The sequence below is a fragment of the Olea europaea genome, unplaced genomic scaffold, assembly GCF_002742605.1.
Source record: "Olea europaea var. sylvestris unplaced genomic scaffold, O_europaea_v1 scaffold1553, whole genome shotgun sequence".
Lineage (NCBI taxonomy): Eukaryota > Viridiplantae > Streptophyta > Magnoliopsida > Lamiales > Oleaceae > Olea > Olea europaea.
This window is the reverse complement of record NW_019233129.1, coordinates 103,015-120,280: the sequence shown is the minus strand read 5'-3', so window position 1 is coordinate 120,280 and position 17,266 is coordinate 103,015. Positions and strand designations below refer to the sequence as shown.

At 35.2% G+C, this 17,266-nt stretch overlaps 1 protein-coding gene across 1 annotated transcript; it reads right to left on the bottom strand.

Annotated features, from left to right (window-relative positions):
- Window positions 1-16,194: 16,194 nt before the first annotated feature.
- On the bottom strand, window positions 16,195-17,013 carry LOC111376710 (E3 ubiquitin-protein ligase ATL23-like). Its single transcript, XM_022999683.1, has one exon. It carries the CDS (start codon window positions 16,745-16,747, stop codon window positions 16,355-16,357), a length of 393 nt encoding a protein of 130 aa, XP_022855451.1. The 5' UTR covers window positions 16,748-17,013; the 3' UTR covers window positions 16,195-16,354.
- Between the last annotated feature and the right edge of the window lie 253 nt (window positions 17,014-17,266).

Below are 17,266 nucleotides of genomic sequence, written 5' to 3'. Positions count from 1 at the left end.
TCATAATCAAAATAAAATCATTTTTTCTCTCCCTCTCTTCCTCCACCTCCTCCGCCTCCACCACCAAACAATTTCCAATAATATACTTCAATAATTTCCCTATTGGCTCAAAAAAATACAAATCGAAACATTGGTGACTCAATGAAACAACCACCTCAAACTCAACTCCACTGTCGCCTAGACCTCACCAACGAATACACCTCCATCCTGCCATCACATTCTGCCCATCTGTCCAGCCACACACCACCACAAACGATCCCATCGCTACCCAAAACCCCTCACCCACAGATCAAAACCAAGACAGCAACACTACTTGCGACAACACTCATGCCATTAGCCACCAACTAGTAAGATCTACCCCCGAAGGAGATCTCAATCATGGTCCGATTAGATCAAAATAGTTTCTCAATCAAAATCTACTACCTCGAAAATTGAGCCCTAACTCTTCTAAATTAACAATCCAAAATTTGAAAAGATGAATCTAATGAGTCGAGCTTCGATTAAATCTATCTGTCTAATACAATTGGCACATCAAAACCAAGGTCTCACGTCAACCGTCCAAAGTTCATCTCAATTTTTCTCCACTGAAGCCTTCAATGCAAGCGAAGGTCAGAGGTAGGATCCACTTCTTCAAACCCCATCTTCGGGTTTGGTATATAGGTTTGGTTTGAAACTCTAATGCCTGAGATTTTTTGGAACTTTGATTTTTTGAAAATTATTTATTGTTGTAGAGTATACTGTAGTATCAATTTAGATTGTTGGAGTATTGAGCTGGAGTATATTGTTGGAAATCGTTTGGTGGTGGTGGTGGTGGTGGTTTGGGGGGGGGAGAGAGAGTTTATTTATTTTGAATTTTTTAATAATTTATTTGAGAGTCATTTGCACTTTTTAAAAAGGTTTGGAAGTATGATTGTAATTAGTTCTATATTTTTCTTTTTGTTTTATTTAAATAAGATAGTATATTCGTTATTTCACATATTTTTATTGAGAAATATGATAAAAATCTATTGAAATGACGTTTTACACAATAAAACGTGGAAACATGGATGAAAGTGCAAAAATGTGAAACTTTGGATGTTTTGCACACTAAAAGCCAAACGTAAGAACATTTTGTGCTAATAAGCTAAATACAATTGATTCGCCTATTTGACATTCATTAAAGAGAATTTTTTAAGAGAAAATCAAAAGTGAAATAATATTTTTGAAAAATATGTGGTCAAAATGTAGAAAAAAATTTAATTTACGTGTAAAATATTTTATTATGAGAATGTATGGTTAAAAATGAATTTGAGAAAAAGAGTTTTATTTTAATGGTCCAATTCCTAGAAGATGTGGGCTAATATGAAGGTGTAGTGTAAGCTCTATTTGGCTGGGCATGTTACTGGTTTTCAGATTTTCAGTTGAGATTAGGATGATTCCGCCACCCCGGATTGTAGGTTTCCGAAAAATGAGCATAAAGCTTTTTGTACATACTTAAGGTATTACAGTATTCATCACAAACCCCCTCATCTCAGCTAAAGTAGAACACTCTTGCGTTAGATGATCAATTCCACCACACACAAAACAATGTCTTGGAGATTCAATACAGAAAACAGTTTGTGTGGGCTTCGAGTCCTTAGCACATAGGATTTCAAGTTCTCTAGTGAGGGCTTTTTTTTTTTTGCTCTAAGACTATTCTCTTCCTTAATATGATAAATACCTGTGCTAGTAGGGTTTTCTGTGGGTCATGACCTATTAGTACTATCAATGGCTCTAGGTCCGGTTAAAGTATGAGCATTTTCAGCTAGGTCATTTAAGTACTCTATAGCCTCATCCGGATCTTTATGCTAGAAATCACCATTACACATCATCTCAATGAATTGGCGCTTCCTAAGTATTAGTCCTTCATCGAAATAACTCACAATACGCCAACTCTCATAACCATGGCGAGGGAAAATGGCTTACAATTCCTTGTATCTTTCTCATGCTCGGTGTAAGGTCTCGCTATCCTTTTGGGCAAATGAAGAAATTTGTTTCTTCAAAGCACTAGTCTTATAATGGGAAAAGTATTTGTTGAAAAAGGCCTGAGTCATTTCAGTCCAAGTCTCAATCGAATGTGATCTCAATGAATATAGCTAGCCTTTTGCTCTTTCTTTAAGTGAAAATGGGAAAAATTTAAAGCCGACTGCATCCGTTGTACCATATTGATTGTGGAAGGTTGCAACCACCTTCTTAGGTTTCCTAATATGCACGTATGAGATTCCATTTTCAAGTCCATGAAAATTGGGAAGAATTTGAATCATTCGTGGTTTAAGGTCCATACGTGGCATATTAGGTGAAAACATAATGCAAGGTGGTGTAGATGTGTGTATAGGATGAAGGTAATCCTGAAGAGTCCTATAAAGTAGGTCTTCATGCTCACTTTCACTCATGGTGTAGTGTAGTGTAGTGTTAGTGCCAATAGATGCAGTGTCAAAAATAGGGTTAGAAAGAGATTCAAACACTGGAAGAGGTCATTTAGTGAATCTTCCTTGCTCGTCTTGATTCTTGCTCACAAAACACAAAAATGAAACTACTTGAGAAATAAAGAATATAACAATGAAGAAAATAAATTAACTAAAAAATGATAAGGGAACGAAGTCATCATTTTTGCTAGAAAATCTCTTAGCTTATTGTATCGTCTTCCCGGCAGCGATGCTAAAATTTGATTACGCCCGAAGAATAAGGCGGCAGCTGTAGTAAAGCTTTCAAGTGTCGGTTCCTCAGGGAGATGGAAGAATTACTTAAAGGATTCAACAAATTAGGATTCTCGTGAATTGTATGAAAAGACTTTGTTTATCGGTTGGAACGAGATTTAAATATCGAAGTTCGAATTAGTGAAGTATCGAAATTCCCTTAATTAGTTTTGATCATTCAACATCAACAACTCATTCTTATGACTCAATTAAAGATTTTCTACGTAACTTCCTAAACAAATATTTATCATTGAAACCAGTAGTAATTCCAAAGTTTAAATTCACTAAAACACATTCCCACTTTTATTTATTGAAATAAGATTTAAGAAACGACAATATATATTAAGCATAAAGCAGCAATTGAATCATACCAATAAAATTAATTGAAATTGAAACTCAAGCAAACATTTGAATTGTTCAATGAAAAAGCATGACAGAATCCATGAAGAACTTAATAAAAGTTAAGCCAATTTTAAAACCAATTTATGGAAAGAAAATCTAAACCCAAGAATTGTTCAATAATGAAAAATCAAATTACATGAAAGAATGATGTTGAAATTTCCAATTCTAATTGAGTTCCATCGTAGCTTCATCGAGATCTTTAGTTCTCCATGGATTTCTTGATCTTTTCCTCTTGTTCTCTCTTGATTCCTCTCCAGAAAAGTTGTTGTTTTTGTGTTGTGTTCTCGTGCCTTTAAAGTCCCCAAAGAGTTCCAAGTTGAATGGAATGAAAAAATAGTCCAAAAAGATGAAAACTCTTTATTCCCTCAACCGGCACCTAGGCGCTACAAATGTTCACTAGCTTTCTGCAAAAAAAAAAATTAGTAACATGGTGCCGAGGTGCTAGGGGATAGCGTTTGGGCGCTACGTCAGCTTCGATTACACTGCACAGTTTTCAGTATTTTTATCATAACTTTTTCTCCCAATGCTGATTGGGAAGATTCAAAGTGCATTGGAAATACAACATATACAGCTACAATTTTGCTAGAAATAGACTTTTTCCACTTCGGACATTTACTAGGTCAAAAATGCATCTCAATTCAAGTTGAAAATCGGGAACATCATTGTGCGGTTAAAATTTGATTTGTGAAGAAATTATAGTCATATTTCACTTTTCTTGACTTCTAATTACACCGAATTGACCCCTAGCATTCTCAAATCATCATTCAATCACCTGTCTCATCTATGAATTATTTGCAACTTGATTCCCGGACTTTCATTTTCTTCCACTTTAGTCATTTTTCGCTTATTTCTTCCAATTTCCACAGTTTTCGTCCATTTGCAACCTAACTAAAAAATATAAACGTACTTAGTACATTTAGGCGTCAATTTATCATACAAATGCAAATATAAATGGATGAAAAACCTAACAATCTACGTAGTTATCAAAACCTACGACCAATTAGATCAAACCCAAGAAAGTCAAAAGTCAACATTTGGACAAGCTCGACCCAATAAATTATTAAACCAAAGAACCAAAGACAATTACAAACAATATCTTGACCACATGATCACAAAACTTACGAACTTTACTTGAATTGTTGAATGCCACAAGAAATCAGTCCTTGATAAGTTTGAAAATTAATTCAATGGTAGAAAGCAATATATGCCTTGCAATAATATCTCTCGAATTGTTTATCTTTACAATGAAAAAAATGAGTCCTATTTATAGGTAACTCATAAAACTTAGTCGAAATGGAAATAAAGTTTAAAAATACTAAAAGATACCATAAAATTGAGTTTTAACTAAACTAGGAGATTGCACGAATTTTGCAAAATTTGTATTCCAGAGTTGTACTATACGACCGCATAGTACTAATGAATGCCATTGCATATGCATGTCAAAACTTCAACTATTTTTTTCTATATGAAGGCATGCAGTCGCATAGTTTAACTCCTCGACTCCTCCATTTGTGGCTTGAATCAAGTTGATCCATCGTGTTTCTTCTTTAATGCCCAACATAAAACTTGTCCCTTTGTGATCGATGTTTCATTCACCGTAGCTTGAACAGGTGATCTCATTGTTTATTTGACCTTCTTTGCTCATGACATAGTCATTGGTCCTTCCTCCACGATCAATTGATCATTGTCCTTGCTAGCTCTCTACTATAGATCTCATCATTCCCTTCCTCTTCAAAATGATTCGTTCTCGAATCTCCACCTGCATCATGAAAGGAAAGATTATAAATATTGAAAGTACCAGAAATGTTATTCTCACCTGGAAAATCCGATTTATAGGTATCGTTATTGATCTTTTCAAGCACTTAAATCGGTCCATCTCCTCTTGGTCACAACATTAACTTCCTTTGAGCTGGAAAACGTTCTTTCTCATATGCTCCTAAACCTAATCTCTTGGTTTGAATTGTAATGTGCCTCCGCATTTTTATTTGCTTAGAAGCATAATGCTTATGTTTCTTTTTAATTTGGTACCTTACCAACTCAGCTTTCTTCTTTCCGTCCAAACTACCTCACTCATCAACAAGTAAAGGAATTAAGTCCAAATGTATTAGTGGATTAAAACGATAAACAATTTCAAATGCAGTATAAGATGTAGCAGAATGCGTGACCATATTTTATGCAAATTCTATGAATGGCAAGCAATCATCTCAATTCTTCAAGTTTTTATTGACTATAGCGCACAATAGTTATGTCATTGTCCTATTAACAACCTCAGTTTGTACATCCATTTGTAGGTGACAAGTAGTAGAGAATAACAGCTTAATCCCTAACTTACTCCATAAAATCATCTGAAAATGGTTAAGGAACTTAACATCTCAATCCGACACAATACTCCTAGGTACTCCATGTAAACGCACTACTTTCTTAAAGAATAAATCCTCAATATTAGTAGCATCACAGTTTTATGATATGAAATGAAATGTGCTATCTTACTAAACCTATCTACCACCACAAAAAATGGAATATCTTACTTTTTTTCAGTCTTGGATAAACCCTGCACAAAGTCCATAGACACATCAACTCAAGGCTTACTGGGGACAGGTAATGGCAGCCTTGAGGTAAAATTTTAGACTTAGTTTTTTTACAAGTGATGCATCTGCTACAAACTCGATCAACATCAACCTTCATCTTAGACCAATAAAAGTGTTCATTTAACATATCTAAGTCTTCTTAACCCCAAAGTGAACCTCTACTATGTGCTTTACGTACTAACAACTCTCTTATTGAATAGTTAGGTATGCATAACTTATTTTCTTGAAATAAATATACATCATACGTAAAGAATCTATCTATAGCACAATTGCCAACGATTCATATATATTAGAAAAGTCCGGGTCATTAGTATACATGTCCTTAACATATTTAAATCCTAGCAATTTGGCACTTAAGGAAATTAATACATCCCTCCTTGACAATGCATCCGCTACCACATTTTTCTTATCTTATTTGTACTGAATAACATAAGGAAATGTCTCGATGAACTCTATCCACCTCGCATGCATGTTGTTTAGTTTACCTTGACTCTTCAAATGCTTTAAGGACTCATGATCGATGTAAATCACGAACTTCTTTGACCATAGATAGTGCTGCCACGTCTCCAAAGTTCGAACAAGTGCATACAACTCATTGTCATATACAGGATAGTTGAGAGCTACCCCACTTAACTTTTCACTGAAGTAAGCTATTGACTTCGTTCCTGCATCAAGAAAGCTCCAATACCTACTCTAGAGTCATCACATTCAATCTCATAAGTATTGTTAAAGTTAGATAGTGATAAAATCAGTGTAGTACACAACCTATTCTTAATAGTATTAAAAGCATGTTCTTGTTCAATGTTCCAATGAAATCATACACTTTTCTTTACAATCTCTATGAGTGGTGTGGTAATTGTGTTGAAGTCTTTGACAAAACATCTATAGAAGCTAGCTAAATCGTGAAAACTTCTTACCTCAGTTATGTTTTTAGGCGTCAGTCATTCCTTGATAGCTTTGATTTTTTCCTGATCCACTTTCGCACTAACAATATAACCAAGAAAATTAACTTTTTCAATGCAAAATGTACACTTTTTAAAGTTAGTATAAAGTTGTTATTGTCTTAAGACCATAAGCACACATCTTAAATGTCTTATATGCTCATTTAAGTGCTTACTATATACCAAGATGTCATCGAATTAAACTACTATGAATTTACCTATGAATGCACGCAAGACATGATTCATTAATCTCATAAACGTGCTAGGTGCATTAGTAAGTTTAAATGGTATGACTAACCACTCATACAAATCATACTTAGTTTTGAAAGCAGTTTTTCACTCATCCATTCTCTCATCCTAATTTGATAATATTCACTTTTAAGATCTATTTCACTAAACATTCATGATCCATGTAATTCATCTAGCATATCATCTAACCTAGATATAGGATGATGATATTTTACCATTATGCTGTTGATCACCCTAGAGTCTATACACGTCCTCCAAGTTACATATTTCTTCGGCACAAGTAACACTACGCGGCGCATACACTCATGCTTTCTCTCACATAACCTTTGATCATCAATTCTTCCACTTGCATTTGAAATTCCTTAGTCTTTTCGAGTTACTCCGATAAGCTGGTCTGTTTGGAATAACAGCTCCATATACGAAGTCAATTTGATGCTCAATGTCTCGATTGGGTGGTAATCTACTACGCATGTCCTCCGAAAACATGTTTTCGAATTTCTGCAATAAAGAAGTAACCAAATAGAGAAGGGTGTTTAGATTCCTCAAAGTTAAGGAGTGATTCCTTATAAACCAACAAGATCGTGGGTCGGTACTCAACTACTGCTCTCTTCAACTCAATCTCTTTTGCAAAAAATTCACTTTTGACTTTTCTCTCCTCTAATAAGACTTTCTTTAATTTCTTGTGGCTCTAATATTTTTTCTCACAATTAGCCACATCACTTTTTTCTCTCTCATTTTCTTGCTGGGAAAGATCAATCCTTCTTCCATTTTCTCTCAATCTTCTTTCTTCCTCAGTTTTCAATTTGATGTGATCTTCATACACTTGTACTAGTGTTAATGGCGCAAAAGTAATAGATTTTCCATCCTTAGTAAAGCTGTACCTATTCTTGTACCGATCATGCATCACTTTCCCATTATACTACTATAGTCTTCCCAACTAAACGTGCCCGGCATTCATAGGAACTACATCACCATGATACCTCCCAATCGAGAAACTTACCAACACTCGCCTATTCAACTTAACCTCTCCTTATTGGTTCAAACATTGTAATTTGTAAGGCCTAAGGTCCCGATTTCTCAGCAAGTATAGTGTTAGCCACATTAGTAAAATTACCCCATGAATAATCATACTATATACCTTGTTATTGACATGACATCTTGTACGAAATATGTTATCCCTTTGTTGCTCCAAGTCATCCACTTTGATTTGAGCAATAAGAGCTTACCTTGTAACCAACAGCTCTCCCATTGCATACTTCACTTTCTCACTCACTAGCATCCTCCGATTCCGACATGTCTTCATAATCACCCTCATTATTGCTTACCATTTTCCTTTTATCTCATAGAATCATCGCATTTTGTTTGGACATTGAGATGCAAAATGTCCCGATCCCAAGCACCTAAAGCATTTGATATCCTGACTCTTAAGCGGTTGGGAATCCGCTTTGGATGTAGCTTTGCTAGCAACTTCCCTTTTTCCCCTCAATAGCTCAATCCTACCCTTCGAAATAGCCCATCACCTTTATTATTGTTCCATTCCGACTTCCACGTAGTGTTCGATCCCGACGAACCCAATGAGTATTTAGCTGATCCCTCCCTCTCCAACTGCCTCTCCATCTTCATAGCCACATGTAGCATATCCTCAAACTCCACGTAATGTTGTAGTCCAACCACATTAGCTATCTCTTTATTCAAACCATTCAAAAATCGAACCATGGTGGCCTCCTAATTTTCCTTAACATTCACTCTAATCATGGCAATCTCCATTTCCTTGTGATAATCCTTCACATTCCTAAATTTGTATCTTGTAATTTATTTTATAAAGATCTCTATAGTAATGATTAGGAACAAGCCTCTTTCTCATGATAACCTTCAATTCTCCCCATGTTTTAATAAGTCGCTCAAGATTTCTCCTCCTAGTGGTTACTATTTGATCCTACCAAATGATAGTATAATTAGTAAACTCAACGACATCAAGTATTACCTTTTCTCTTCCGAGTTGTTATAACTGTAGCGAAAATCCCTCAATAAATCTTGATTTCGGGCTTAGAAAATAATCAAACGAACACCGATTTACCTCGGCTCAACCCAAGACTTTCGCGTTCACTTTGGACTGCTCTCTTTCCTCTAACCCCACAAAGGAGAAGGGTGGTGGTGTTCGCAATCCACAAAGGTATGGAGAGGAAGAAGAAGATATCACAATAGTTAAATCTCACTCACAACCTCACATGGCTTCCCTCTCTCGGCTACCTCTCTTCTCCCAACTCTCCTCTATATTACTACAACACACACACAGATCTTTTCAAAACCACGTTTACACAGAACCAAAAATTAACACCTAGTTAATCAAACTACGGTCAACTACATATGCAACACATGCATAAATGACCCTAAGAAAAGATCTCACCACACTTATCCTATCTCATTCCATGTTATTCCTACCTCGAGAACACATATCTCCTCTCATCGTCCACCATGCTCACTAAACCAATCACTCAACTCATGTCTAACTGGCAAGTCGCAATAGATCCTAAGCTCTCGGGATAATCCTCTATTACCACATCACTTCTCCCAACCTACGTGGATAATGAGACTCCACCTTACAGAAGTGATAGAAGTGCCTCTCTCACACTCCGCCTGATCAGGGCCTCTTTCACAGATAAAGAATTCTACACATTTGATCACATCTCCACTCATGATCCAAATGTCACACTCCACATCCCGTGCATATCACCAATGCACATCTAGGCATCTATACTCCACCTTACCAAAAGACATCCAACTCACTGCTAATGCATTACAAACTCACTGTGGCAAAACAAAACCTTTCGATGACCACAAAAGTTACTCCAATCACCAAAACTCCAAAAATCCACAAAGAAAATGGCGAAGGTGGCACTCACAAAGAAAAATCGAAGAAAGAGTCGGTTACTTCACAACACTCACAAAAAGAGGCTCACAAAGATAAAAAAGGTAACCCTAATATGGTTGCCTCATATAATCTAATAAATCACACAGGCTCACAAAGATAAATGAGAGAAACGGCCGCCCAACTTTCTTCTCACTACCATACTCTCACACCACTCACAGAGAAAACAGAGTACGCCACAAAACTCAACCCACTATGCATGTAAACATATTATACAAAGTAATAAGGTCTCTCTCAATTCATGCAATTACACACATCAAATAAGTTGAAAGTGTAACATCAATATTGCAACAAAATTAAGTGACCACATACATGCAGAAAGAATTACACACAGATGCAATGTAAGAACCATGTTTATTCTCTCAATAAACCTCGCTAGGATCACTACTCGACCCTAAAGTCACATTCGCCTCGTCTCTATTCTCATCTTTCCTTTTATTATCATCCTAGGACAATTTCTTTCAACTATGTCCAAATTTTACCACAGTTAAAATATATTTTATTTTTCGCACTTGCCTTAAACTTATACATGCCAAGAATACCAAATAATGACCACAAGCAAAGTACTAACACATAATTCACACAGAACAATCAAATAAATTTTCCTAAGGTCACATGCAATTCTATCGGTGTAGAAAAATTGGTGATAAATTCACATAGAATTTAAGGGAATTAATTAACATGTAATTCATAAGTCTAACAACAGGCAATGGTCACCACTTCATGGTAACCCCAAACCTAACGTTACATTACACGATGACTTCTAATGCAAAAATAAATAATTAACCTACATATTAATTTTAACTGCAATAATAAAAAATAAAGAATACGATACCGAGCGGACCACGTTTAAAGGTCCGTAAATATCGAGAGACGCGAATTCACCGCTTTAAGACTATCACTATTCATCCTAAAGTCACTAACAACCACAACAACATGAAAACAGCACCCGGCACCCAAAAGTCCAAGGGCAAAATCGTCCAACTTTCACTACATTGCTCAAAACTAAAATCCGACAACACCGCAGGGTCCGTATTGTCACCAGCAACATTCTATATGAAGACACCATTGCCAGATTCCTCCCGACGCGTCCTCACACTCCCTGTCGACGTCCCCTCGCGTCGGCGCCGGCGCGTACCCTTCCGGTTTCTTCTCTGCTTGCACAGTTTACCGGTAGTGTCCATTTCGCCAAACTCCTTTTGGTTTCACCAGAAAACGCAAAAACAGATCTGTCCAGTTTTGCAAAAATCTGCCCAGATTTCATCCAGTTTTCTACCTGTTTTCCAGATCGATTTCTAACCATTTCCAGCCCATTTTTAGCCCCAAAAATCACAGATTTATTAACAACACAAGCTCTGATACCAATTGTAGGGTGTAATTTCAGCAATAACCAAGGTGATACCGGGCTCAGTTTCCACCATATATCGACATAACCACGATTAAGACAACACCCAACTTCCACTTCCTTCCTTCACACATATGGCTGCTATATACATACTCACAAAGAGTCGGCCAAGATAAAGAACAATATATAGCCCAAGAGAAACCACACAGGTTATATGAAGGAAAGAGGCCGAGAATCAATGTCACAAAAAGAGATGGAGTGTTCTTCATAGTGGAGGCGTAGATGAGCCGTAAGTTATAAGCCAAATGAGTGACCCAAAAATGGTAAGTTAGGTTAGGTTAACTTAGTGGTCAAAACAAGGCTCAACACAAGGTAATGGGCTCCAAAAGAATACCATAGCCCTCCAAGTAAATGGGACGGACTATGAGCAACACTATTAAAATAGGTTCTTCTAACGGTCCATAGAGATGTGGGTTGGGTTGTCTAGATGATAGTGTTGACATATAATTCAATCATATGGCCAAGGCCAATTGATAATAAATAAAATCGAGGTTACATCATTGCCCGAGAGGTCGTTTGATAACAAATTGCCTAACAGCTATAAAATATAAGCTCTCTCTTATTTTTCCATTCCAAATATGCCTCTGAATCATTCCTTCCCTTGAATGATGGAATTGTCATTTTAATATTGCTCATATTCCTATCAACTCCATCCTATCATAATCTCTAGCCCTTTTATCATGCATATCTCATCTATTCCTCACCATTCTTATTTCAGCCTCCACTAATTCATCATCATCAATCCCACTACCCATTTTATTTTTACCGTCAATTTCAGATCTAGGCTCCCGCCTGTCATGCCTCATTGCGTTAGGAGCTCCTCTAGGTTGTTCCCTGCATAAATTGTCAAGTAATGTGTCTTGCCTCTCCATTCACTCCTCCTACCTATCCATTCGATCTCCCATATCTCCAAACAATCTCTCAAATCGGTGTATTATCTTTTCCATCATGATGATTTGATTATTCTTTCCACTTGAAGTAAAATCACCCCTGTTAGACATCATAAATCTAGAATAATATTTGCTTACGTGTGTACACTCGTGTATTACTCAACTTGACTTTTCACTCTATTAGTCTCACCACTCTACCTTTTTCCATTCAATACTTCCTTGTAAGCGCTTCAAAGAGCTAATTCGATCTCGATCAAATTTCAATTCTAGTGGAGTTCAAATAAAAAATTAAGTAAGGAAAATTTTGACTCTAGAATAACCCAAAAAGTAGGAGTTGATACTCCAATGGAGCACTAAGGATAAATTTAAGAAGGTGTTTCTTGAAGTTGAATTGGACACTTTTGGTATCTTTTTTACTCTCCTTTTTTCAATTGCTAAACACCATTTTTTTTTTTTTTTGCAAATTTTCTAATTTTTTTTTCACTAAACTCGTGAGAATTCAAACAATGAGTCCAAAAATTCAAAAAAAAAAAAATTGACTTGGGCACTAATTTAGCGCACAAACAACTTTTAAACTTGTTTGGAGCTAGTTAGATTGAATGACTCAAAAGATGAAGAACACGAAGAACATGAAGAACGAGGATGAAAACTTAAACAAAATGTAAATGATATAACCTTGAATTTTGGAACCCAAACTTTGATACCAAATGATGCAAATCCATGCAACAATTGAAACTAGAGAACCCATAACAAATTAGATCAAATGCAAGAAAGCTAAGAATCAACATTTGCAAAAAGCTGACCCGATAAATTATTAAATCAAAGAACAAAGACAATCGTAAACAATATATTGACCCCATGATCACAAAACTTACTTGAATTGTTGAATGCCACAATAAATTAATCCTTGATAAGTTTGGAAATTAATTCAATGAAGAACAAGTAAAAAAGCAAATATGCCTTGTAATAATATCTCTAAAATTGTCTGTCTTCATAATGAAAAGAATGAGTCCTATATATAGGTAACTCATAAAACTTTAGTTGAAACGGAAATAAAATCTAAAAATATTAAAAGATACCATAAAATAGAATTTTAACTAAAATAAGAGATTACGCGAAATTTGAAAATTTCGCGTTCCAGAATTGTATTATGTGGCCGCATAGTACTAGTGAATGCGATCGTATGGGCATGTCAAAACTTTAGCTGATTTTTTCTGTATGAAGACATGCGATCGCTCCTTAGCTCCTCCATCTGTCGCTTGAATCAAGTTGAACCATCATGTTTCTTCTTCAATGCCTAACATTAAACTTGCCCCTTTGCTTGTTCTGATCAATGTTTCATTCACCGTAACTTGAATAAGTAATCTCATGACTTCTTCGACCTTTTTTGCTCGTGACTTAGTCATTGGTCCTTTCTCCACGATCAACAGATTTTTATCCTTGCTAACTCTTGTACTATGGATCTCATCAAATGCTCTCTATTTTAAAGACTCAACCATTAAAATAATGTACCAAAAGGGTGTTTAAATTAATATTTTAATTTAGAGAGTGAATTTGGAGAGCCAAACCACCTCTCCATAATTAAATGCATTCTAATTATTTTAATTTTCAATGTAAGAAAATAATATAATAATATAGAGAAAAGTTAATTAAAATAAAAGATAAAGAAAAATAATATACATATTTTTTAAGAGTAGTAAAATTAAGTGTTAAATATAAAGAGCCTGTTGAAGTACTTTAAAATTTTTTGTCTCTAAATTTATAGACGCTTTCTAAATAATAGAGTATCCTCATTAAAAATAGAGAGTTTTATTGAAGATGCTCTAAATTGTTAATAATAAATTGTTGTAGAGCTGTTATTATGGAGATACAATCGTTCTTCGTTCAACCCTAACTGCAGCATGAAGCAAGTAGTTTGTAAAATTTTTGTAACATAAATAAATGGACCAAGTAGAAACTAGCTCGTATGATTCCATTTCTAAGATTCACATCGTTACTCGATTAGGCTTGATTCTCTTCGAACCAAACCACATAGTCGACTTAAAAAAAACAAATACAAATTACGACTGGATATTTGTATCCTATTTTAAAGCATGTTAAGATAATAGTCAAACAAAAATTGTTACTAGGTATAACACGTTATAATTAATAACAGGTTAAGGATAATAGTGCTATAAAAAATGGTTGCAAACATAAAAGTAAAAATGAATTAAGCTTAAGAACATTTAATCAATTAAAATGTGGTATAAATATAACCACTTATGATACGTTATCAAGAAGTAAAATTACATATATACGCTCACTGGTGATTGGAAATTGGAATTTACTCGACTTCCAAAAAAAAAAAAAAAGGAAAAAAACCCTAGCAAATTTAAGTAATTGTAAAATACTTATCTTTCATTTATCAAAATTTTACTGAATTTATTCTTCTAGTGTTAATAACTTCTTTCTTGTCATATTTTTGTGTAATCCTACTGTGGATACAGGATACTATGCAAGCCAAGGCCAGACCAGTAAGGTGAGGTCTGTGAGTCCAAGGATCCCCTATCCAAACATTCTCCACCTCCTTCCCTTTCCCTACAACTCGCGTCGAAATAAAAAAATAATTTGCCTCAAAATTTTGACATTAATCGTTAGCGTGTTCGAACAGAGTAATGATATTTAGCGCCGTTGATTGTTAAAAGTAGTGGCATTAAATTAGATGCTCAATTAAATATGAAGAATTATTATCCATTTAATAGAACATGCGATATGCTGATACCTAATCTGATGTGGAATAACACTATTAATTCGAAAAATACAACACCTAAGCTTCCAAGTCTAAACTCGATATCATTTAAAATTTAAAACAAGAATACAAATAGTTGATGTATCAACCAATATCATTACTACTAACTTATAAGAATAAAAGAAGAAATTTTGATGACAAACGGAACCAAGATGAAATGGAAATCTACACTAAAACTGGTGGATGGCTGAAGAAAAAAAATATCAAGAAATATATTACTTACAAGAATTTTCGGATAAAGATTGAAAAGGACATGAAAGGTGGAAATAGAATTCTAGATTTGGGTTCCACCAATAACTAAAAATTGGAAGAAAACAATAAAAAAGGGCTAATAAAATATCATCATCAACAGTTGTTTAGCAAAAGTGACCAGTTGCCAGTTGTTGATTCTACAGTCTAAGAGGTTGAAATGGAAATTGCAGCTTTCAAAATTTATTGAAGAAAATGGCCACTGTAGATTGGTGGAGTTGGACGGTGGTCGCTTTCGATTTGGCAAATTTTCGGATAAAGATTGAAAAGGACATGAAAGGTGGAAATAGAATTCTAGATTTGGGTTCCACCAATAACTAAAAATTGGAAGAAAACAATAAAAAAGGGCTAATAAAATATCATCATCAACAGTTGTTTAGCAAAAGTGACCAGTTGCCAGTTGTTGATTCTACAGTCTAAGAGGTTGAAATGGAAATTGCAGCTTTCAAAATTTATTGAAGAAAATGGCCACTGTAGATTGGTGGAGTTGGACGGTGGTCGCTTTCGATTTGGCATAGGAATGAACGGCTGCTCTGTTTAGGGTTGCCTTGTTCTAACACGTGTTTTAGTTTGACTGGTATTATGTGTGTTCCGAAGACATTATGAGGATGTTTGAAAAATATTTTTATGTAAAAATGTATTTTTGAATAGTAAATTGATGGAAAATGTATGGTTAAAAATAAGGAAAGTTTTTGATTTGCTTGTAATATCATTATAATAAAGAATGTGTGGTTGAAAAGAAGAGAAAGAAAAATACATTTCGAAAAAATGAATATCAAACGAGGCCTATATTTGTTATTTTTTAAAAGACTTGAGATTTCTATTACAATTTTCTCTTTATTTTTTATTTATTTGTACAAAATTTTTAAAACTCGTCATTCTCCAAAATATATTTCTAATTACACATTCTTACAATAAAATAATCTTGCACATTGATTAGTACATTCTTTTTAACTACAAGTTTTTCAAAGAATTCACTTTCCACAAAATTTTTATTTTAACAGAATCTACACCAATCAGGTCTTTTTTTTTTTTTTTATTAAATAGGACAACATATTCATCATTTTAACGATAGAAATGGATGGAAAGAAGTGATATGTTGGAGTATATAGTGCCAAAAAAAGATCGAAAAAAAAAAAAAACTTTTTAATTAATTACACCTTTCATGGCTTCAAGCTGTCCAATGCTCCATTTAACAGTCAACAAGGATTGCTCTCAGGAGGATTGAGGAGTTCGGGCCCAATCTTGGCCCGACAAAGAGGACAAACCGGGTGCTTAGACAGCCAAGAATCAGCGCACATTAGATGGAACCCATGATTACAACCGGGAATCATTCTAGCCAGTTGATCACTCTCAATGTCGTCCAAACACACAGCACAATCAGTGCCCAGAACCAAATCTTTTCCGGTGACTTTTGGGATTTTTTTAAGATCGTCGGTAGAGAGACCCGTTCCTCGACCGGGCTTTACAGGAGACTGGAACTCCGGGTTGTTGGAACTGTCAGCGCACCATGGCAAACAGATGTAAAGCAGGAACACTACACCCAAGCTGGCGCATGGTAGAAAGAGTAGAAGAAACACTGAAAATAGCATTAATTCCCTTCTTTTCTGTCTCTACAAGCGTATTCAAGGTAGAGAATGGGCTTTAAATCTAGGGGGGCTGGAGAGTGATGCACACCATGGCTCAGTTTAACGGTATGAGTGTTGTGTGGAAATGAAATGGTTTATATATGGAATAAAGCTTCTTGTACAGAAGCTTTTGGCAGAAGGGATGCCAGATACACAGATGACATGCATTAATTAGCTGGTTTAAGATTGTCTTTTACCCAATATATATGGAATGAATGCTTGCCACCTAACCATGTATCATCCTATCTGTATAATTCTTATGTACATGTAGCAAGATAGTGGTGGTTTCGTGGTGGGGAAGGGTTTAGGTGGTCGATTGGATGTATGCAATGAATGGGGAGTAGGGTAGGGTTAGGCCGTAAGGTGATGTGGTATTTTTAAATAGATATCACCCACTTATTAGCTTATTTCATAGTCAAACATCAAACTTCATTTTGTTTTAAACTAATCATATAAGTTATGCTTTTGTTACAATTCGACCAT